At 36.1% G+C, this 23,345-nt stretch overlaps 2 protein-coding genes across 2 annotated transcripts in view; one reads left to right on the top strand and one right to left on the bottom strand.

The window, feature by feature from the left end:
* Positions 1 to 14,698, top strand: cdc23 (CDC23 (cell division cycle 23, yeast, homolog)). Its single transcript, XM_051877525.1, has 16 exons — positions 1 to 149; positions 882 to 954; positions 1,188 to 1,325; positions 1,420 to 1,462; positions 1,542 to 1,647; positions 4,050 to 4,182; positions 4,290 to 4,467; positions 5,713 to 5,810; positions 7,695 to 7,776; positions 10,075 to 10,228; positions 11,595 to 11,714; positions 11,800 to 11,875; positions 11,970 to 12,031; positions 12,131 to 12,209; positions 12,358 to 12,477; positions 14,378 to 14,698. Exons 1-16 carry the CDS (start codon positions 40 to 42, stop codon positions 14,543 to 14,545), a joined length of 1,740 nt encoding a protein of 579 aa, XP_051733485.1. The 5' UTR covers positions 1 to 39; the 3' UTR covers positions 14,546 to 14,698.
* The window catches only part of kif20a (kinesin family member 20A), a 25,210-nt gene continuing 16,558 nt past the window's right edge, over positions 14,694 to 23,345 (bottom strand). The window contains exons 16-19 of the mRNA XM_051877512.1: positions 22,568 to 22,817; positions 22,359 to 22,450; positions 18,376 to 18,513; positions 14,694 to 15,754 (exon numbers count right to left, since the gene is read on the bottom strand). Coding sequence (XP_051733472.1) covers positions 15,407 to 15,754; positions 18,376 to 18,513; positions 22,359 to 22,450; positions 22,568 to 22,817 — 828 coding nt within the window. The 3' untranslated portion in view covers positions 14,694 to 15,406. The remainder of the gene's footprint in view (positions 15,755 to 18,375; positions 18,514 to 22,358; positions 22,451 to 22,567; positions 22,818 to 23,345) is intronic.

Genomic DNA, 23,345 nt, shown 5'->3' with positions numbered 1-23,345 from the left:
TTGCGCTGTGGGTGCGTCGGCATGACGTATTTATGAAAAATGGCGGCTACCCGCAGCAGTGAGTTTGGTGACTTGGTTCAAATTAAAAAGCAACTTATTTCTATTATAGCGCAGTGTAAGGAAAGAGGACTCGTCCACAGCGTGAAATGGTAAAAGCAGTTATATTTATAATTCAACACATCAAGAATACTGCCAGTTATTTAATTGCACTGTCTTAATAGGTGACAGTTAGTTAGCATGCCAGCTAACACAATGGAATAAACAGAAATTATGGCTGTATCTTAAAACCTACATAGACAGCGTTTCTGCACATGATTTAGGCGCGTCTATAACATGTTAGCCTTTCATACACTAACACCTACGATGGTAATACCATGTTGTTTGACGTACCGTTGTAACATAGTGGTACCTTCAACAGTAATACAACTATATTCTTCGAAAGACCTTGGTGTACCATGTAAAGACTAAATATGACAGTCATTCAGCACCATAGTAAATAAATACTATAGTATTACAATGGTACAGGACGAGAAGATAATAACAAAATTTACTGATCATCTGTTCTTCACCGTTCAAAACTGTGCTGTATGTTGTTTTATATTGTATTGTGCTGTTTGATATTTTGTGTTATTTAATAATATATTAATTTATTGTCTAAAATTTATAGTATATATTGCTAAATGTTTACCTAATGTATCCTATATGTTAAATAGTTTCCACATATATATTTATAGTGTGTGTTTTTATTATGTCTTGTTTTTTTTTTTTTAGTACTTTCTGTGTTTATAAATAAAGTCCCTTGCATATATGTATATTTAGTTTTTATGTATTGCTCTGCAGTGTTTAAAAAGTTAACAATATACCTGTCATTTGTGTTCAAGGGCATCTGAACTGGCATTTTCTTTGGATCCCCTTCCTCTGAATGAGATCCCTCCACCACCGGAGCTAACTGAGGTCAGTCTGGAGACTCTTTGCATGGTGTAATTATGTTTGTCATGTCTGTGCTAGTTAGAATTTCTGTCGTTTCTGGTATAAAACAGTTGAGAACTGGCTATACAGTATTTTCAGAGCATGAGGAAATTGTTAAATGTGTATTGAGACACATGTTAATAACCGGTGTAGACGATAATCTGTTTTGCCTGAAGACATGCAGGTGTAAACATTGACTGTCTTGCCCATTCTTCCAGGAGGACGCCCAAGATTTGGATGCTCTTTGTCTGGCAAAATCATATTTTGACCTGAAGGAATATGATCGAGCTGCATATTTTCTCCGCGGCTGCCGGAGTCAGAAAGCATATTTCCTGTATATGTATTCACGCTACCTGGTAAGATGTTTCACTATTGTTTTGTAAATGTTTTCTATCCCTTCTCTTTGGAGATTTAATGTGGAAGAACCTATATTCTTTTTCATTCTCCCAGTCAGGGGAAAAGAAGAAAGATGACGAGACAGTTGACAGCCTTGGTAAGAGAAACATTTTAAACAGCGCCTCCAGCACAGATGGTCTCCACTGCTCCTATCATAAGCATGTATTTGGTTGCAGGTCCATTGGAAAAGGGTCAGGTCCGAAACGAAGCCCTGCGAGAACTTCGGGTGGAATTGAGCAAAAAACATAGCGCAGGAGAGCTGGATGGATTTGCGCTTTATCTGTATGTATCAAATGTAATGCATTACAAGTAACTTGAGTTATGTAATCAGATTACTTTTTTCCAAGTATTTATTAAATTAATGCATTACTTTTAAAGGGGTCATGAACTGTTGTTTTATTGTTTTATAATGTTTCTTATAATATTAGTATGCTTTTTACATCAAAAATGGTCATAATTTAGAAAAAAAAAGGCATTTCTCCTACCCTGATTTTAGCCCTCTGATTTGAATGCTTTGTTTCAAGGGGCGTGTCTGCTGTGAGACTTCAGTGTAAACGCCCACTGCTGTGATTGGCTAAAATCTTTAGTATCACTCTTGAAACTTTTAGCACTTTTTTTTTTTTTTTTTTTTTTTATGATTTGTACTTTATTGATTATCTTATTTGCAGACAAATGTGGTATAAACAATCATGTACTTGACATAAACAGCCAACTTTTAGCACATTTTTACTATTACAGCTCTCAGTGTTAACTAATCATGAAAAGTGTTGATTATAGCATTACATTTAGATTTATGGCATTATATTTAGATCGTGGCATGAAAGTTTGCAGTGATGAACATCGTAGCCGATCACAGATGTTGTTGAGTGCATGAAAGCAGCGATCTCGTCATTGCAACTCAATTTCTGCACACTAACGAATGCTTTCATCATAACAATGCAAACTCTATGTAACTAAGAGATTCGTTGAATAAAACAGGAGTTTTTGGGCGAGTCCAGAACTCAGTCACTGATAAACTTGCGCTGTTTGATTGACAGCTCCAGCGATTGTAAAGGGAGCGTTCTTTGATTTTCTATATATAATTTAATCACCATTTAAATAACTTATTGTCTTCCTACTAAGAGAAACAATGTGAAATTGACCGTTTAGTCACTGGTTTGATTTACTGACACATAGACAAAGAACATCTGACTGTACATGAATCATCACATATCAGATCAAGCATTAGAATTAACACAGTTACTTACATGTTGTTGCATTACTGTCGAGTCCATATCATAAAAGTCTGTTTGCAAAGCCTGCGCTGAAATGCGATTGATTTACCAAAGAATCCACACTGAAATACCGAATACAAATTAATAAAGCTTAACTCAGAAGTTCACATTGTTGAAAATAAATAACCATATTCCTAGCATTAGGATCCTTTGAAAGGTAATGTTATTTTTAGTCCTGTATCGCTCTTCTCTCCTCGTCACTCACTAATACGCCCGTGGGTGGGGCTAACGTTGCAATGATGAAATAGGCGTTGATTTCTTCTGCAGAGGTGGCACTTCATAAATAGGCACATTCCAGGATGAGTCGTTCACTGGGCCTGGTGTCAATAAAAGTTTTTATTGGACTAACAAAGAAGTTTTCAGTTCTGAAACTTGCAGGATATTCTTATAGTACGACAACCTCTTATATATCAAAAGCTCAAGGAAAAGTTGATTTCTCGATTCATGACCCCTTTAAATTTACAACAGAATATTGGAGTTACTTTTTCAATTAAGTAACTCAAGTTACTCGATTTTCCCATTTATTGACTGATGCCTCTTTTCCCCATGTTGAAATCGTGATTAAGGTGCAGAGGCGTTGTGTGTGCTGTGTAAACATGATGATTATTGTACTTCTAGACTAAATGTGAGCATACATTTACTCATCTTGCTTGCACAAAAACAGATTCAGTATTTCTCAAAATGAATAAAAACCGTCAACTGCAAACCTGCAATAATTAAGTATGTTAAATACAAATGACTGTCTTTAATCTCACTTTATTAACCAATGTCTTTGCTGCTGACTTTCGATGATCCAATTCAGCCATACTAATAAGCAAAAATTACTTTAGATAAACATCACATTTGTGTTTCTTTTTCTTTTTTCTTTTTTTTTCTTTTTTTGTATCGCTGAAGTAAGTGTTGAACTTTCTTTTCCTTCATCCTATTCTTCTGTAATCCAGAACGGCAGCACAGCTGAAAGGTTTGTTTGAGCTGTGCCCTCTACTGTACAGGAGTGATTTTGCATTTTCTTCAGCCTGAGGCTTATTCATTTCACTTTTGGTGTGAAAGGGCCTTTGCATTTGCCAAAAATAGAAGGGTTTTTTGTTGTTTAAAAAAAACAAAGAAGCCAGCCCAGGTGAGGAAAAGTAATGCAAAAGTAATGTAACGCATTACTTTCCATAAAAAGTAACTAAGAAACACAATGTTACTTTTTTTTTTTTTTTATGAGTAACACATCACTTTCCCCAACACTGGTATCAAATTGGTTCTCAAATGGTGAGTTGTGACCCAAAAAATGGGTCGCAGGTCTGGTTTGCAAATACTAGAAAAATATTTGAGAACCTCTAGTTTAAAAAAAAAAAAAAAAAAAACGTGATCTTCTAGGACTGCTTGTTAACTTTTTGTTCATCTAATCTTGTTTTTCACCAGTTATGGGGTTGTTCTTCGGAAACTGGATTTGCTGAAGGAGGCAGTAGAGATCTTTGTCGCTGCGACACACGCTCTCCCTCTGCACTGGGGATCATGGCTGGAGCTCTGCAATCTCATCACCAACATTGAAATGGTACATCTTTTTCCCAGCCAACTGTGCTCTGTCATGCTTTACAGTTTGTTGCAGGTACACTGAAATACAAACATACTGAAATAGCTTCTCTGGTTTGTCATTCTCAGCTGAAGTCCCTGTCTCTGCCAGACTGCTGGGTGAGGGATTTCTTCATGGCACACATGTACACTGAACTGCAGATGATCAAAGAGGCGCTGCAGAAATATCAGAGCCTTATGGAAGCAGGATTTGCCAAGAGCACCTACATCATCTCCCAGATCGCCGTGGCTTACCATAACATACGAGGTGACCGTTATTTGCAGCAAATTATATATTCCTAAATCAGGAAATTCTTTTATGCTTTTACTGATTGTTTAAGCATATTACTACCTTTTGCCTTTTTTTAAGATAATTATTATATTAAAATGTATAATAATTAGGACTGTCAAAATTAAGACATGCGATTATTTTTTTCAGTTTAACACATTAAAAATATTTAACACAATTAACGCAGCATCCCTTTTTTTCTGTCATAACTTGGGTAGCGTGATATGATATGATCGTGCTCTTATTCATGCAAATGCTTTTAAATCATTCAAGCACCACAAAACAAACAAGAACGCGCTGTCTGTGAATGTCGTGATGTCTGTCATTAATGTTAATCAAAGAACAAAAGTAACAGAGAAATTGTAGCTTTAAGAAGGATTAATCTGTATTTAATTTATAATTTATGCAGTGAAGACTGTACAGTTCAATTTCTGTACATTTCCTACCTGTTAGACAGATAGCAAGGCCACAGGTAAATATGCCATTTATTATAATGGGTTTATGTGAAGATTATTTTAAGTTCACTTAGATTAAAAGTTATTTTTTAAAGCCTAATAAATGTTGAAACTTATAGCTTTCAGTTATACTGTACTGCTGAATGTCTATAATGTTTTTTTTTGGTTTGTTTGTTTTTTTAAATCAATTTCATAGAGACATTAGTAGCAGACTCAGTGATACTGGCCTTCATTCATAAAAAGATGCCATTAAACAAATATTTAAAATATACTGTCTTTAAGTTGTTTCTACATTAATTTGGAGAGTAACTGTAAAACTATTACAATATAAAAATATTAAAAACTCCAATGTAACTTTTTAATCGTGATTAATTACAGAAAAAAAAATTGCGATTAATTAGTTAAAAAATGTAATCGATTGACAGCACTAATAATAATATAGTATAAACAATATAGTGTAATATTGCTATATTATTTTGTAATTTTAATAAATAATATAATTATAATATAATATAATACACTTGTAGTTAACTAATGTCAACAAATCCTTACTGTAAAGTGTATAAAGTTGTATCTCTTAATTTTTAGTGGACCTAATCAAACATTAACTAACAATGAACAGTTGAATTTGTATTAACTAACGTTAACAAAGATGAATAAATACTGTAACAAATGTATTGCTCATTGATAGTAAAAGTTAGTTAATGCATTATCTAACATTAACTAATGGGACCTTATTTTTAAGTGTTGCCAATTTTTCTTTTCCCAGATATTGATCAAGCCTTATATCTGTTTAATGAACTCCGGGAACAGGATCCTTTTCGCATCGAAAACATGGACACCTTCTCCAACTTGCTTTATGTCAGGGTAAGAAACCACTGATCAGGTTTGAAATATATATATATATATATATATATATATATATATATGTATATATATATATGTATATGTGTGTGTGTGTGTGCTGATATGTATATGTTTTAGTCATGATGTTATAACTTGATCTTCCAGTGAAAACAACAGACTTTTTTCTGTTGACATATGCAGGACTTCTCCAATTATTTATTAAGCTTAGACCCACCTCTTTCTTATGATTGACAAAAAGGGAAATGTTTAATATGATATTTATAAGCTTTGGTTATAAAAGCTTATTTGGTTTAAGTGAAACTTACATTTTGTGCCTTTTACACTAAATGAACCATGAAGTGATTTTCTATCATTTCTAATCAGGCAAAGAATAGAGTGCCTATACAAAGTTGTCTCAGCCAATGGAATAGCTTTTGGGTTCAAGGGGATTGGACTGTGCTGGAAGATCTTGCAGGATATCAGAACCATATGTGATCCTGGACCACGGTAAAGACTAGAAGGGATACAGCTACGGACACTGGGCATGCGCAAAATTAATATTAGGTCATTTAATTACTGTATTTGCATTATTTGTAACGGTAGGTTTAGGGTTGGGATAGGTGTAGTCGTTAATAAACAAATCTGATAAGTAGCAAAATAATTTACTGTTATTTTATCCTGAAATTTTGCCTCACTTCCAGCCATTGCTGTATCCCTACTAGACACAACCCTGGAGGGTTAGGATAGGACAGTGCATTTACATGCACGCTCTTAAACCGATTATGCTTAATAAGCCGACAACGAACGTGGTCATGTAAACGCAGTAACCCGTTTTCTTTTATCGCAGTAAGGTCATAAAGCATAAACCGGTCGGAACAGGCCGTTTTTTGCCTCTTACCCCGATTTTGCACGGCATGTAAAGGCATGAACCTGTTTTCTGTCAGCTTATTGAAGTGCACATGTGTGATACGTGACAGAAACGCATACTTAGTGTAGATTTAAACGCATCCAGACAGAGCGAGCATTTTGCGGGAAAGGAAGAAGAAAATATCACAAACGCAGACTCTTTCAAGACCCAGATAATTGTGTTCTCATCTCTTGTGCATCAGAAGTAGAAGTGGTTCAGTCAAAACGCTGCATCTGTAACTGCATGAGAGAATAATATATGAGCCGTAAGTTTCCTGCTGACATGTTGCAAGCTTTATTTAACATCACAACTGACATAACATATGAAATACTCTGAGTAAGATGCGCAAATTATTTTTTGACATCACTACAGGGAAATAACCCGATTTATTAATCAAGTCATGTAAGCACGGTTTACTTGCATTGTCAGGTTACTGGTTTGCATGTAAATGGGGAAATAAGCTGATATTTGTGAGTTATCAGCTTACTGGTGTGCATGTAAACGTGCTCAATTTGGCTGAGATATGACTATTTGAAAATCTGGAATCTGATGGTGAAAAAAAAAAATCAAAATATTGAGAAAATCGTCTTTAAAGTCATCCAAATTAAGTCCTTATCAGTGCATACCCACTCACAAAAATATAATTTTGATATATTTACGGTAGGAAACGTACAAAATATCTTCATGGAACATGATCTTTACTTATACTAATGATTTTTGGCATAAAAGAAAAATCGATAATTTTGACCCATACAGTGTATTGTTGGCTATTGCAACAAATATACCCGTGCTACTTATGACTGGTTTTGTGGTCCAGGGTCACATGTGGGGTTTTGGGTCAGATTATATTACAGTAAAATATTAATGACGGATTATCTGATGATATTATATCAAACAATGAAAAATACAGGATAATAGAAAATGCAAGTAGAAATGAGCGGCAGTTGTAGTAGATAATATTGTGTTAAGTTCCTCTGTTTGTTTGTCTTATTTTTCAGAGCATGAAGCCGGAGCTCAGTTATCTGGCCCATAATCTGGTGGAGATAGATAAGTACAGAGTGGAAACATGCTGTGTCATAGGTGAGGATGAGAAAGAGCAGTGAATCGAGTCTGGTTAAGTGACACTATGGTCCATATCGATATCAGTGATCTGGACAGGTGGTTGATAAGAGGATGCCGTTGAATTTAATTTTTCCAAGAAAGTGCTTGTGTATAAAACTGCCTTCCAGTTAAACAAGTTTTGGTAAGGCAATAGTCTATAATAAAAAATAGTCTGGGGCAGTCGTGGCCTAATGGTTAGAGAGTCAGACTGGTAACCCGAAGGTTGCAGGTTCGAGTCTTAATACTGACAGGAAATGACTGAGGTGCCCTTGAGCAAGGCACCTAACTCCCAGTCATTCCCTGGGCGCCACAGCAAAAATGACTGCCCGCTGCTCCTGGTGTTTCGGGGGCACTGTAGATAATCTGCGGGTCGAGTAATAAAAAATAACATTCCAATTCATTGCGGGTGGATGAGAGATGAATCATGAATGTAATGATTAGGGCTGCACAATTTATCGCGATTAATCCGCATGCGATTTGGCAAAGGCTGCGATTAGGATACTTTTTCAAATGTACATTATAAACGACTCAAACTCGCAGTGCTTTCAGATGGATTAGCATTTGGAGCCATACTTAATTGACAAGCTGCGCATAAAAATTGTTTTTTATATTTTTTATAAATTGCACTAAGAATCGTGTTTCAGCGATAATTGCGTTTAAGCTAAATGTTATTTTTCATATCGTGCGATAAAACGTGCAGCCCTAGTTCTTGATTTTAATAAATAGACAAACTCTCATTTCACGGTAAAATGCAATGAACGTGCCCCACTCTTACTTCTTCAGGGAAAACCAATAAAGGAAAACATTTGTCTAGAGCAGCTCCTAGTGGACATTATATAGAGCACAAAGGGGAAAAACCTACATGAGAAATTGCTTAATACTAACGCAGCAGTTTAAACTAAAATATACACAAAATCTACACAAACTTAACTGACATTATTATGAGAAGAGTGTTTTTCAACACAATGTAAATATTAGCGTGTTTATAGTATAATTTTTTGTCAGGCACTAATTTGCAGACACTTGTTAAGCAGAAATGGAGGCAAAACAGATCTGAGAGAAATTTAAAAAAAAGGAGAATTAAAAACAAAGGGAAGGAAAGAAAAGTAGCCATCATGTGGGAGTGTTTTAGTGGTTAACCAGGACGACTCAAGTGTTGGGTATGTGATGTGTAACGGCTGTGAAACGCTTTATGTATATGATAATAACCTTATAAAGCCTACATCCAGCCTTTGCCTGAGGCTGAACGTATTTAATGACTTGTGTGTGTGTGTGTGTGTTCGGGAAGTTGCAGTGACAGAAACAATGACATTCCAGTTTAAGTTTGAAGGGAGTAAAGCTTCTAATTTTGCCAAAGAAGACCTTTTTATTTGAAATATCTAAATTAATTTAAAAGCAGACTACTTCAGTGTAATATGTTACCATATCATGTTTAAAGGGTTAGTTCACCCAAAAATGAAAATTCTGTCATTAATTACACACCCTCATGTCGTTCCACACCCGTAAGACAAAAACAAAATAACGACTTTATTCAACAAGATCTAGTGATGGGCGATTTCAAAACACTGCTTGCTGTCAAAACACTGCTACTTTGGCAGTTTGATACATGCTCCGAACCACTGATTCGAAACAAAAGATTCATAAAGCTTCGACGCTTCATGAAGCGGTGTTTTGAAATCGGCCATCACTAGATATTGTTGAATAAAGTCATTATTTTGTTTTTTGGCGCACAAAAACTTTTCTCGTCGCTTCATAACATTAAGGTTGAACCACTGTACTCACATGAACTGTTTTAAATATGTCTTTAGTGGCTTTCTAGGCATTGAAAGTGTTAATTATCTTGCTGGCAATGGAGGCCTCACTGAGCCATCAGATTTTATCAAAAATATCTTAATTTGTTTTCCAAAGATGAACGAAGGTCTTACGGGTGTGGAACGACATGAGGGTGAGAAATTAATGACAGAATTTTCATTTTTTGTTGAACTAACCCTTTAACACTAAGAATTTGAATAACTGTAATGTGACGATCGGGTGCGCATATCTAAATCAGAGAAAATCAGAGGTGCGGGTGGGTGGCGGGCGGATGACAAATTTTTAAAAGTGGATTCTGCTCCTAATGTGTGTGCACTAACTTGGATGGGTTAAATGCAGAGGACAAATTCCAAGTATGGTTTACCATACTTGGCCTTCACATGCCACTTTCATAATATATCCTTGAAATTAAACAACATCAGCCATAAAGTCACTTCTGAAAACTGTTTTGTTGTGTGCTCACAGGTAACTACTACAGTCTGCGGTCTCAGCATGAGAAAGCCGCCTTGTATTTTCAGCGTGCTCTGAAGCTGAATCCACGCTGTCTGGGGGCCTGGACCCTCATGGGTCATGAGTACATGGAGATGAAAAACACATCCGCTGCCATTCAGGCCTACAGGTACCAGGGCTGTGTTTTTTCCATATTTATATGGATTTTTGTATTTTCTGACCTGAGAAGTATGACCCACGTGAATTGTGTACATCCGAGAAAAAATTGGCTGGGGGGTATTTGGTGTTACTGTATGATGTTTACTGTAGAATGATTGAAATCACGAAATTGGCTTAAACAATTATTTAATAAACTACAAAATGTTACGTTTTCTAATAATTTCATGCACGGATTGCTTCTGACAGCTCCTCCGAACTTGCGGCACCATTTGCATGTTAGCCAAGGTTCAAAGTGCCAAATGCAAGTAAAAATCATGGTTGAAATGGTGTTACTCGCCAGTTGCCTGGTAACTTTTTATGAATTTTGACAAATCATGGTTGTGAGAATGCAATATGGCTTAGTGCGATCATCAAATCGCAACACTTATGATGTAATTATATAAATATATATATATATAGTCTGATGTGCTGCATGTTTCAGAGCAAAGCCAACTCTGTTTATTTTCAGTTTCTATTCACAGTAAATACGACAAGTGCTGTGTTTGAGTTGCTTATAATTTGCATTTGGGAATGCAACATGTGCAACCATCTTTACAAATTTGTAAATCATTTATAAATCCATTGTTGTCAACAAAGAAAAGCATTAAGGTCTCCCTGCGATTTTCCCCCAAAATAAAAGCTCAGTGGTTTAACGTTTGAAAGCAAAGAAATTAAGACAACCATAAATGTTAGTATTGTAATTTTACTGTTGTTCTGTAAAATAAAATAAAAATATAATAATAATTCTGATGATACTTTTATTATAACATATATTGTATTATAATATAACATTATTATGATGATGATTATTAAATACTCACTTTTTAATTTTACAGTGCAGTTGTATGTATGATTTTTTTAATTTAATAAAATTAATATTTTAAATAATTGTGGGAGGATAGACAGGTTAAAAAATATATATAAATATAAAAATATATTATATATATTTTTGTTGAAATTAATGCAGTCTTGGTGAGAGACTTCTTTCAAAAACATAAATTGTACCCGCTCCAAATATATGCATTATTATTATATTATATATGATGTGTATATGTGTTTCTTCTTCTTCTTCTTCTTCTTCTTCTTCTTCTTCTTATTATAATAATACAAAATAAAACAAAAATAAATAAATTTATATAATTGGCATATATAATTATTTTTAATTCCTATTTAAAAATATTCACCTCATAACTTGACCTTATTTCTCCTAATAATTTCTTTTTATTTATATATTTTGATTAATTAATTTTTTTTTTTGACCAGAAAGTCATACTAAAGTCATGTTAATAAGTGCTACATTTTTAGTCTACAAGTTTACAAGTTCTCTTGTCTCTTAGACATGCAATTGAAGTAAACAAAAGGGACTACCGGGCCTGGTACGGACTCGGACAGACCTACGAGATCCTCAAAATGCCTTTCTACTCGCTCTACTACTACAGGAAGGCCCATCAACTCAGGTGAGTGCATCATGTACATGAATCATTTAGTCTGTTTAATGCAATATTGACCCGAGGAAGTTCACTTATGCTGTGTTTTTATCAGGCCTAATGACTCGCGGATGCTCGTAGCTCTTGGTGAATGTTACGAGAAACTGTCTCAGCAAGTTGAGGCCAAAAAGGTAAACGGTTATGATTATTCAGCATAGATCATTTCCTCTCAGAATGTGAATTTGTGGTCCAGTGATTCTATTATCTTTGTTTTTGTGGGTTCAGTGTTACTGGAGGGCTTATTCTGTTGGGGATGTGGAGAGAATGGCTCTTCTAAAGCTGGCAAAGTGAGTGAGGTTTTGTTCAGGATTGTGTTTGTGTGAGTAGTAGTAATGGCTGTCCTGTTGTTGTTACCTGTTTTGGTGAAATGGTATGTTCGTTTTTAGGCTTCACGAGCAACTGAATGAATCTGACGATGCTGCACAGTGCTACATAATCTACATCCAGGATATTTTCTCATGTGGTGTAAGTTACTGGATTTCCAAGTTTTTGCACATCATGCACAGTAACATCAAAATCTGATTTGATGTTAAAGTGGCACAGATGTTGTTAGTCACATGATTAGAAGAAATATGACTTTAGACTCATCAGATGTGTTTTTTTGTGATCTCAGGAGCAGCTGGAGCATGCTGAGGTGAGCACTGCTCTGCGTTATCTAGGCCAGTACTACTTCAAGAACAAACTTTACGATGAGGCGTCTCTCTGCGCTCAGCGCTGCTGCGACTATAATGACGTGAGTTTCATTTGACCAATCCACTCAATAAGTCTTCCTGTCATCACAGTTCATTAAACTATTATTTCGGATTAATTAACTCTAGCTAGATAATGAAGTGCCGAATTTGATGTTGACTTGAAAAAGCCTAGCCAGAAAGTAATTTTAATAAGCTTTAAGTCTGCAGGTTTTAAGTATTTTTAAGATTGAAGTGGTTTTAAATAGGGCTGTTTAATGTGTCCGGTTTAACACGTTAAAAATATTTAATGCAATTAACGCAGCATCTGTTCTTTTACATCATTCACATTATATGATCACGCTATCATTCATTCAGCGTGATAAGATTCAAAAAAGAACTTAAAGGATTAGTTCACTTTCAAATGAAAATTAGCCCAAGCGTTACTCACCCTCAAGCCATCCTAGGTGTATATGACTTTCTTCTTTCTGATGAACACAATCGGAAAAATATTAATAAATATCCTGACGCATCTGATCTTTACAATGGCAGTGAACGGGTCACGAGTATGACTGAAGAAAGTGTCTCCATCCACATCCATCCATCATAAACGTGTACTCGACACGGCTCCGGGGGGTTAATAAAGGCCTTCTGAAGTGAAGCAATGCGTTTGTGTAAAAAAAAAAATCCATATTTAAACAAGTAATGAAGTAAAATATGTAGCTTCTGCCAGACCGCCTTCCGTATTAAAGTTACAAAGAAAGAGTAAACTGGCGTCACGTCAGTTACACTTTTTCCATAAGTTGAATAGGGAAGACATAGGATGTAGTGTAAGTGGTTTGAACTTCAAGAGTTTTACACTCTTTGTACGTTGAATACAGAAGGCGGTCTGGCGGAAGCTAGATATTTTGCTTCATAACTTGTTAAATATGGATTATTATTATTTATTTTATTTTTTTTTTAACACAAATGTATCGCTTCGCTTCAGAAGGACTTTATTAACCCCCTGGAGCTGTGTGGAGTATGTTTATGATGGATGGATGTGGATGGAAGCACTTTCTTCAGCTCATACTTGTGATCCCTGTTCACTGCCATTATAAAGCTTGGATGCGTCAGGATATTTATTAACATATATCAGATTGTGTTTATAAGAAAGAAGAAAGTCATATACACCTCAGATGGCTTGAGGGTGAGTAACGCTTGGGCTAATCCTTTAAGGGGGGCATATGAAAATCTGACTTTTTTCATGTTTAAGTGCTATAATCGGGTCTCCGATGCATCTCCCAACCCAGAAAATGTGAAAAAGAACAACCCAGTAACTTTGTTTTGGCAAGTCTTTCTCTGCAAGCATGTGAAGAAACAAGCCGCTCAGATTTCGCTCCCCTTGTGACATAGGAAGGGGATTATCTTATTGTATTACTGCACCTTAATCTGCACGTTTCAACCCACGACGCCATCATTTTGTTGATAACCTGCAAGTTGACCCTGGCAAGCTCGACTGCTAAAAAAGGAGCGTTTTTATCTGAGCAATATTCTGGAAAAAATATTAGACCATTCACAGCATTTGATAGCAATCATAAAAATTAGCCTGGTGTGTATGGCTCTGTTTGGCAAACAGGTACACTAGTGCTAGTTAGGGGTGTAACGATACGGACGTATCTCGATACTGGGTTCACGATTATGACATACTGCAGCCAGCCGGAGCCATCGAAACGTTTTGGCATCGGTTTTCAGGATGTGCACACTTGGCTATATCCTACAGCAAGGACTACATCATCATGTCTGGGGGAAAACATACCTTTAGTCTAATGTCAATTTCTGGTCATTTATTTCCTTTGTAGCTGTTTAATATAGAATTTTTGGAGCTTGCGTTCTCACCTGCACTCACTCAATAAACTCAAGCTCCACCTCTGCATCAAAGCTTACGCTACAAGTCAAACTTGTTTGCTAATTATTGCTTTTCAGGCTCGCGAGGAAGGCAAGGCTTTGTTAAGGCAAATCTCTGCGGTGCGGGAGCAAGGAGAGCCTTCATCTACAGACTTGTCTTTACCCTGCGTCTTCAACCCTCTGTCCAACAACACCACACCAGTCAGGAGGGTATCGCCACTCGATCTGTCGTCTGTTACACCCTAACACATTTGGGTCGGTTTTTCCACTTAGACAGAAACTTTAAATTTTGATGCCGAGTAACATCAGTTCATATCTTTACTTACACATATGCCTCATTGTAAATAAGTGCTTGTACAGACAAAGGTGGTGTGTTAAATAAAATGCTAAAACATTAAAGTTCAATGTTTTATTACAAAACTCACCCATTTGGTTTTGATTATACAGTGGAGAGAAAACACTTACACATTCAAAAGTGACAAACCATAAAACAAACGTCTCAAACTCATGCAAAATGTGCAAAAGAGTAGCTAATGCAAGAATGTAGTGCTTAAATCTGTGCATTTGGCCACTTACAAACATGACAAAGGAAGAAGAAAAACTTGTATGCTTATTTGGTGACAGTAACACTGAATTCCTAAAGAATCACTCTCAAACTTCAAAAGAAAGCAGCAAGCATGACATTTTAAAATGAACTAACTGAAAAGCATGGAATGGACTAGCGTTATGCTCAGATTTATGTATATCATACATTTGGGAAACACATGGAATGCAGGTTTACTATTTGGAATCACTAATTTTATATATTTTATATATTTACAGTTTGATTTGGTTTGCATAATGTTTAAAATAAAAAAAAAAAACGTAGAAACAGTAAATGACAGTAGTACATGACCATGCTTTTACAATGAAAAACCTTGAGCACAGATATAAATGCCCAAATACCCATAAAAAAAAAAATCATTCTTATCAAAATAAGACCCATTTGTGAGTCAACAAGGCCACCTGATTATATTAAAAGAAGACTTGTCTAAAAACAGAAATCTAAAGACTGCAAGATAAAAAAAAAAGAAAAAAAAAAGCTTCTTGGTTTTCAGTGTACAGCTCTTAATATTTGACTCTGAGCTGGATGGGAGTGGATGGAGGAGAGGGCTGCCGTGTGCGCAACACACGGGCATATGGCGTGGTAACTTCAGCTCGCTGCCGGGTCTGTCGCGAGGGGGTCTTTGATGGTGTGCGGGAGGGGAACAGCGAGCGGAAGAAGGGTCGTTTTTCAGGAGGCTGGTTTTCCACGTAAGCTACTGCTACCCCGCAGCCCCTCTTTTTGCAGGAGCCGGGTGCCATGGGAGGCTGAGGCGGCTGCGTTCTCTGATATTGTGCAAGCATCTCGTCTTTCTTGCGTAGTTCTGCTTTGACCAGCTGCAGGCTGGTGTGCAGCTCCACCAGCATTTGATCCTACAGGTGAAGAAAACAGGGAGGAGAGGGCAGCGAACAGGGTTAGAGAGGCCAGAGGGCAAAAGGTGAGGTGGAAACTGGAATTAACTGTCATTAATTCTTCATCTTTCAAATCACACCTATTAGATAAGATATCTGGTTAAAGTCAGGAACATCCAAAAGAGGGTTTAGAACAAGAAACAGCATGTTAGTAAAGTAATTAAGAGGAAGTAGTTTAGAGAAAGGGATGTGTGAATCTTGTGCATCATTCGCATGTCATTGTTTGGATTTTGTTCTTAGTAAATATGACCAAAGTCTAAATTAGAGTGAAAGGGGTTAAAGAGAGAATATAGGGAGAAACAAAGAGGGAAAGGTGTTGATGTGGTACAGACTAACTCTCCAGGCAGACATGTCAACTTGTGTTGAATAGGGCTGGGTTTAAGTAAATAAATAATAATTTGATTCCTCTATTTTAATCTTTTCTCATTTTTATGAACCGATATGGATTCTTAAATCCCAAGATTTGATCTTTTAGTCTAAGCTGTTTTCAGTTGATGAATGAACAGAACATTGTAGCACTCCTCCCATCCAATAAATCACAATAAGCGTTGTGCCGCTTGATATGAAAAAGTCTCCGATTTGAAATTCTGTCCATTATGAAATTCAAACAATTTGTCGCTCTCTAATGTGGCGTGACAGATCGCTGAAGTGCCTCAGTTCAAGCGAAGCAGCAGCGTGGAGTGCACATGAACTGAATTGATCATCTCTTCCTCTTTACTACTAGTTACAGCAGCTAATGAATGAATGAACATCTGAAGGTACAATACATCTTACTGAAATCCGTATCATGTCATGTTATTGTTCAATTAGGCTGTGTGTTCACTGAAGTGTTTTTAGCCAGATGATAGCAGGAGTCTTACTAGGATCTCATTTCACAGATAGTTTGTTTCTGTAATGTTTCTATATAAATGGCTATTTCTATATGGCTCTTGATTTTAATTATTTTATTCCGTTATTTTGCTTGTTGTTGCCATCTGTTGACGTTCTACAAGCAGAATATGGCGGTTGGTTTGTGTAGTATTTGTCCTGCCCCTCCCCCGCTGTGACTGGACGACTGTGTACAAAGTAACAGTGATGAGGACCGTTTTTTTATTTTTTTTATTTACCAAACGTTGAACATTCTTCAACCCAAGACGACCGGTAAAAAACGTTGAGTGCTCAGCGTGAAATAGACACTCAGCACCTCGTTATGCTCCTGCCTTTTTAAAAATGTGGTGCTCCCATTGAAAACAATTGGGGAAAAAAAAAAAAAAAAAAAAAAAAAAAAAACACCAGCCGCAGGAAAAAAAGCTTTGGTGAACACATGGACTTAGTGTTTTAACTGCTAAAAGATGTCAATAAAACAGCTTGTAAACAATGTCACTTAATGAACATTTACCTCACGAAAGCTTTTCATGTTAGTCAGCTAGAAAGGTTAACTCTAGAGAGGAGCATTTTGCTAAATATATGCACTACATAGTACTTTTTTTTTTTTTAATTGTTCTTCAATATTTAATGTTTGAATAAATCAGTCAATTTATGACAGCCACCATTTAAATGTTTATATTTCAAAAAACGAATTGGAGTAGAAACATTATGCAATTATAAAGTTTATAAAAAGTTCCTTCTGTAATTTAAGTGTTTGTATACAAATCAGTCAATTTTAACCTTCAGTATGTCATGTAATGTAGTACCAACTCACTCCCTGTATAGTTTGCAGCATTAGTTTTTTTCCTTGAGGAAATTTGCCACGTACTGTACCTGATACAGATCCAAATTAATCGATATCGAATCAAGTTGAATCAAAATCAAATTGCAAGCTTGTGAATTGAAACTGAAATTTGTCTCAATACCCAGCCCTATTGAATACCCACATTAACAGCAAAAAAAAAAAAAAAAAAAAAACGTACTTTTTTCTTTTTTTATTACAACAATCTAATGTAAGTGAACTCAAATCACAGCTAAAATTAAAGGGCCCGTATTACAGCTTCATAATTTTGTTCAGGGGGTCTATTAGAATACTTTACATGATTTAAATAAAAAAATTAAAAAAATTTCTTATAATTTGCATTGTTGTAGCACCTGTTTTCACCCTTTGTCTGAATGCTCTGGTTTCAGTTTCATTACCTGTCTTTCGATAAGAACTCTGATTGGTCAGCCCCAGTCTGTTGTGATTGATTTATTGCTTAGAGAACGTGTCCTTACCATAACTGGGGGGTAACTCCTGAGGCGCTGTAAATACTATTGAAATTATGCTAACTAATGATGGCTAATTATGCCATCAGTTGTCTCGTATAGCCAGCAGGCGGACATTACGTAAATGTTTCATGGTGGCATGGTGCGGACTACAGACAAGGCGTTTCAGGCTGGTGTTTCTGTTAGAGTTTAACTCCCTTTGGTGAGGACTTTGAGCTCTGCAACACTGCAGATTGTTTACATGCACAAACAGCTATATTACACATTAAAGAAAAGTTAAAAAAAAAAAAAAAAAAAAAAAGCATAATAGGTGCCCTTTAAAAGTAAATGTTCAAACTGTTGGGTGAATTTATGTAAACATGATGTGACAAAGTGGCACATCTTTCTTGTGTATTTGTGTTCATTACCTGTTTGGCCAGTTTACTGTCTGCTGAGGACAGAGCGTGACGGAGTTTCTCTCCATCCGTGTTGCGGCAGCATGCTCTTTCTCCTGACTGCAGCTTCATTCCCAACGTCTGAAGCTCCATCCGCAGCTGCTTCAGGTTCTACACACAAAACACAAACACACTCGTAACACAGTCCCATATATGAGATAATCCATTTCTCCCTTCAAAAATGTACAGCAGAAAAAAAAAAGAATATGATCATGTAAATAGTTAACAGTGGAGGATTAGACTTTGTGCCATCAAGCGCCCCCTGAAGAAAGACATCGGAGGCACTTTGTCTACAATAGGAAAAAAGTTATTAGCTAGCAACATTTCCGCCCGTTATCAATGAACATGAAATAATTATAAATTATATGTTTGTTTTTTTTTTAAAACATTATTACTTTAAGTACATTTTACTATACAGTAGTAGGCTAAAAATTTAGTCATTATCATCTTGGCAGGTTTAAGTGAAGACATTTGAATTTCTGTGCTGTACATGACAATAGTATCAAATGAAATGTTGAAATGCTAAAGAAGAGCAGCTCTGGAGATGAAGTTCATGTGGATTGTCCCAGACAGGGAGACGACAATCACAGTACGTGCAGTAGGCCAAACTGCGTTTATGCCTGGTATTAAAATGTGCTTCCTGTGGCCTGTTGTATGAAGCTAGCTGAACAAACTCGGAGTTTCAGTGTAGGTTTAGAGTTGACAAATCCAGATAAATCCAACCTGATTTAGACCAGGTTCAGCAGTCTCACAACACTCTATATAAACATTCTCTATTAAAGGTGCCCTAGAATTGAAAATTGAATTTACCTTGGCATAGTTGAATAATAAGAGTTCTATACATGGAGATGACATACCATGAGCCTCAAACACCATTGTTTCCTCCTTCATATGTAAATCTTGTGCGTAAAAAACACCACGGAAAAACAGGCGAATCTCAACATAACACCGACTGTGACGCAACAGTCGGGGTCATTAATATGTACGCCCCCAACTTTTGCACATACCAGCCCATGTTCAAGGCAGTATTAACGTCGTGGAGCTGCACAGCCGAATCATCAGATGTTCTGCAGGTATTGTGAAGCACGCAAGCAATGACAATAGCGAAAATGGCAGATGGATCGATAATAACTGTTCAAGACCATTGATATCATGATATATTTAGTGATATTTGTCAATTGTCTTTCTAAATGTTTTGTTAGCATGTTGCTAATGTACTGTTAAATGTGGTTAAAGTTACCATTGTTTCTTACTTTATTGACGGAGACCAGAGCCATGTCGTTATTTTCATTTTTAACCCGAAAGTCTGTATAAATTATAAACGCATCTGCATTCTTATCGAGTCTCTCCAACTGTGTGTAGCTTTAGCCCTGTTAGCCGTGCAGCACTATCAAACTCATTCAGAATCAAATGTTAACAAACATCCACAAAATACATGCCATACTTACGTGATCTGATATGCTGCATCACAAACAGTTTGTAATGATCCATTTTGAGTGTTATATTGTGAACTTCAGTATTATTTATGCAATGTTTAATGGAGTCGCGAGCTTGGGGGCGGGAAGCACGAGCATTTAAAGGTGTACACACACCAAATCAGAGCATTTTTAATTCCACCTCAAAATAGGCAGTTAAAACATGGTATAATAAAATCTATGGGGTATTTTGAGCTGAAACTTCATAGACATATTCTGGGGACACCAGAGACTTATTTTACTTATATTATATTTGACAGCAGCCATATCACCCTGTAGCCCAAGACCGGTTGCCCATTGAAGCTAAGTAGGGCTGAGCCTAGGGTTGCAAAATTCCGGGAATTAATGGGAATAAACAGGGAATTTGCAAAATTGCAGGTTAGCCTATAACAGGGTACTTAAATGTAGTTTGGAAAAAAAAAAGAAAAAAAAAAAACCCATCTTGCAGCATAATTTTGGTTAAAACAACCAGATTTAATGCAATTTCAGTTGAATTTTTACCCTGACATTCACACAGCACACTACTTCAGGGCTATTGAGGCCACACCCCCTGCATGCACTGTGCATTCCCCCAGTCCATAACATACACATTTGATCAAAAATACAGAAAAAAACAGTAATATTGTGAAATAACCACAATTTAAAATAATGGTTTTCTATTTTAATATACATTAAAATATAATTTATTTCTGTGATGCAAAGCTGAATTTTTAGATTCATTACTCCAGTCTTCAGTGTCACACGATCCTTTAGAAGTTATTCTAATACGCTAATTTGATACTCAATTATCAATGTTAGAAATAGTTGTGCTGCTTAATATTTTTTATAACCTGTGATACTTTTTTCAGGATTCTTTGATGAATAAAAATTTAAAGAACAGCATTTATTTAAAATAGAAATCTTTTGTAACAATATACACTACCGGTCAAAATTTTGGGGGTCATTTTTTTCCTTTTTTTTGAAAGAAATTAATACTTTTATTCAGCAAGGATGTGTGAAATTGATAAAAAGTGATATTAAAGTGATACTGTTATAAAGGATTTCTATTTTGAATAAATGCTGTTCTTTTTAACTTTTTATTCATCAATGAATCCTGAAAAAAGTATTACAGGTTCCAAAAAAATATTAAGCAGCACAACTATTTCCAACATTGACAATAACTGAGTATCAAATCAACATATTAGAATGATTTCTGAAGGATCATGTGACACTGAAATAAATAACACATAATTGCTGCAATAAAAATATTTATTTTACATATTTACTAAGTTAGAATTGAATGCGAAAAAAATTTCATGTTATGACCAAACCAAATGTTTATATTTATGTTTGTATATGATACATTTTATATAAATATTATACATTTATATAAACTTCCCAAAATTTCCAATTAATTTCCATAAATTCTCATAAATTCCCGTTAAGTTTCCAAATTGGAATATTTCCAAAATTCCCCAGGTTAAGTTCCCATGGAAAGTTTCCGGAAATTTACCGGAAACTTTCCACCCCTTTGCAACCCTAGCTGAGCCTGGTTAGTACCTGGATGGGAGACCTCCTGGGAAAACTAGGTTGCTGTTGGAAGAGGTGTTAGTGGGGCCAGCAGGGGGTGCTCACCCTGTGGTCTGTGTGGGTCCTAACGCCCCAGTATAGTGACGGGGACACTGTACTGTAACAAGCACCGTCCTTCGGATGAGACGTTAATCTGAGGTCCTGACTCTCTGTGGTCATTAAAAAAAACAAACAAACAAACAAACAAACAAAAAAAAAAGTCCAATGGCACTTCTCGTAAAGAGTAGGGGTGTAACCCCAGTGTCCTGGCCAATTTCCCTCCATTGGCCCTTACCAATCATGGCCTCCTAATTATCCCCATCCATTGAATTGGCTCTATCACTCTCTCTCCTTTCCACCTACAGCTGGTGTATGGTGAGCGCACTGGCGCCATTGTACTGTGGCTGCCGTCGCATCATCCAAGTGGATGCTGCACACTGGTGGTGGATGAGGAGAGACCCCGATACGATTGTAAAGCGCTTTGGGTGTACAGTAGTACATATGAAAGCGCTATATAAATGCATCATTCATTCATTCATATTACATCTTGTAAAATGTCAATTCTAGGGCACCTTTAACTGATTGATTGATCCAGAATTTGCAATTAACTCTGAAGTGCGTACACCTGAAAGTGTGACACGTGTGGCAAACAGCCAATGACACGGGACATGCAGAGCATCAGTTTGATTCACTTCTCGCGAGAGAGATGGCGTAATACACTTCTTTTCTAAAGATTAAGAGATCACTATGAACAAATATCAAGAAGTTAAATGCATTTACAAGGCAGGAACAAACACTGCTGCTGCAGCAAAAGGCGGCAGCTGAAAGAAAATATCTGACTATATCAATGCATGTGAATCAAAGAAATATTAATATCTAATATTTTTTTATAGCTCAAATGAATACATGTAAGCTTAATTTGTTCAAACTGACCCTCTGACCCTCCTCCAGTTTCCTCTCAGCTGTAGTTGTCAGGTTGCCTGTGATGCCCGTCAGTGGAAGGTTCTCCTGGAAACGCTTCAGTTCTAAAGAAGAGTGTGGATTTAGTTGTAGAAAAGTCAGGTAAATTGATTTTTTAACTTGTAAAATTTAGTTATTAAACCCTTACCTGTAAATTATCCAATGTCATACGCAAAACTTACCAAGTGTTTTCAGGCGCAGTTCTGTTTGTTTCAGGTCCAGCTCAGCTTTGCACTGTTCCAGCTCGGCTTTACACTGCATGAGCTCCACGCTCTCATGATCCGTGTCTCGCTTGTGTGTTGAAGCCAAGCGCCGTGAGCGCCGGGGACCGTTGACATCACTCAGAGGTGGGAAAACAGGAGCTGGGGCAATATTACCCTCTTCCTTTTCCTTAAGAGCAGCTGTAAGCTCTCTGATCTCATCATCTCGCTCCTTCAAGAAATGAAAATCAAAACTATTAAAATCACATCTTTTAATTTGTCCAGTACAGTAATAACATCAGCTTTGGAAACAGTGTTCACTCACACCGTTGTATTTAAAAACAATAAATATATAAAAGGTTAATATAATAAATATAGAATTCTTTTTTAGTAATTAACACTTGTTCAGCAACAATGAATTAAATTGTTCAAACTAGGCATGTGACGGTATCAAATTTTCATGTTGCGATTAATTGCTGAAGCTTTTATCACGGTATACGGTATCACAATATTGAAATAAGTTGCAAAAAAAAGTGTTGTCATAGTATAACAGGTTTAAGAACTCTTTTTGTAATAAAAAGAACTCTGAATGTTTAAATACAATAGTACAATACACAAAAAATATATGAAGTAAAATTTTCAAAAAGATTAAAGTGCAAAACAATTAGGCTATAAAGAATAACAGTTAACACTTTACAATAAGGTCTCATTATTTAATGCATTAACTGAGATTGAGTAATAGCTACATTTGTTACAGAAA

Source organism: Ctenopharyngodon idella, chromosome 21 (genome assembly GCF_019924925.1).
Source record: "Ctenopharyngodon idella isolate HZGC_01 chromosome 21, HZGC01, whole genome shotgun sequence".
Taxonomy (NCBI): domain Eukaryota; kingdom Metazoa; phylum Chordata; class Actinopteri; order Cypriniformes; family Xenocyprididae; genus Ctenopharyngodon; species Ctenopharyngodon idella.
This window is presented reverse-complemented; position numbering and strand designations above follow the sequence as displayed.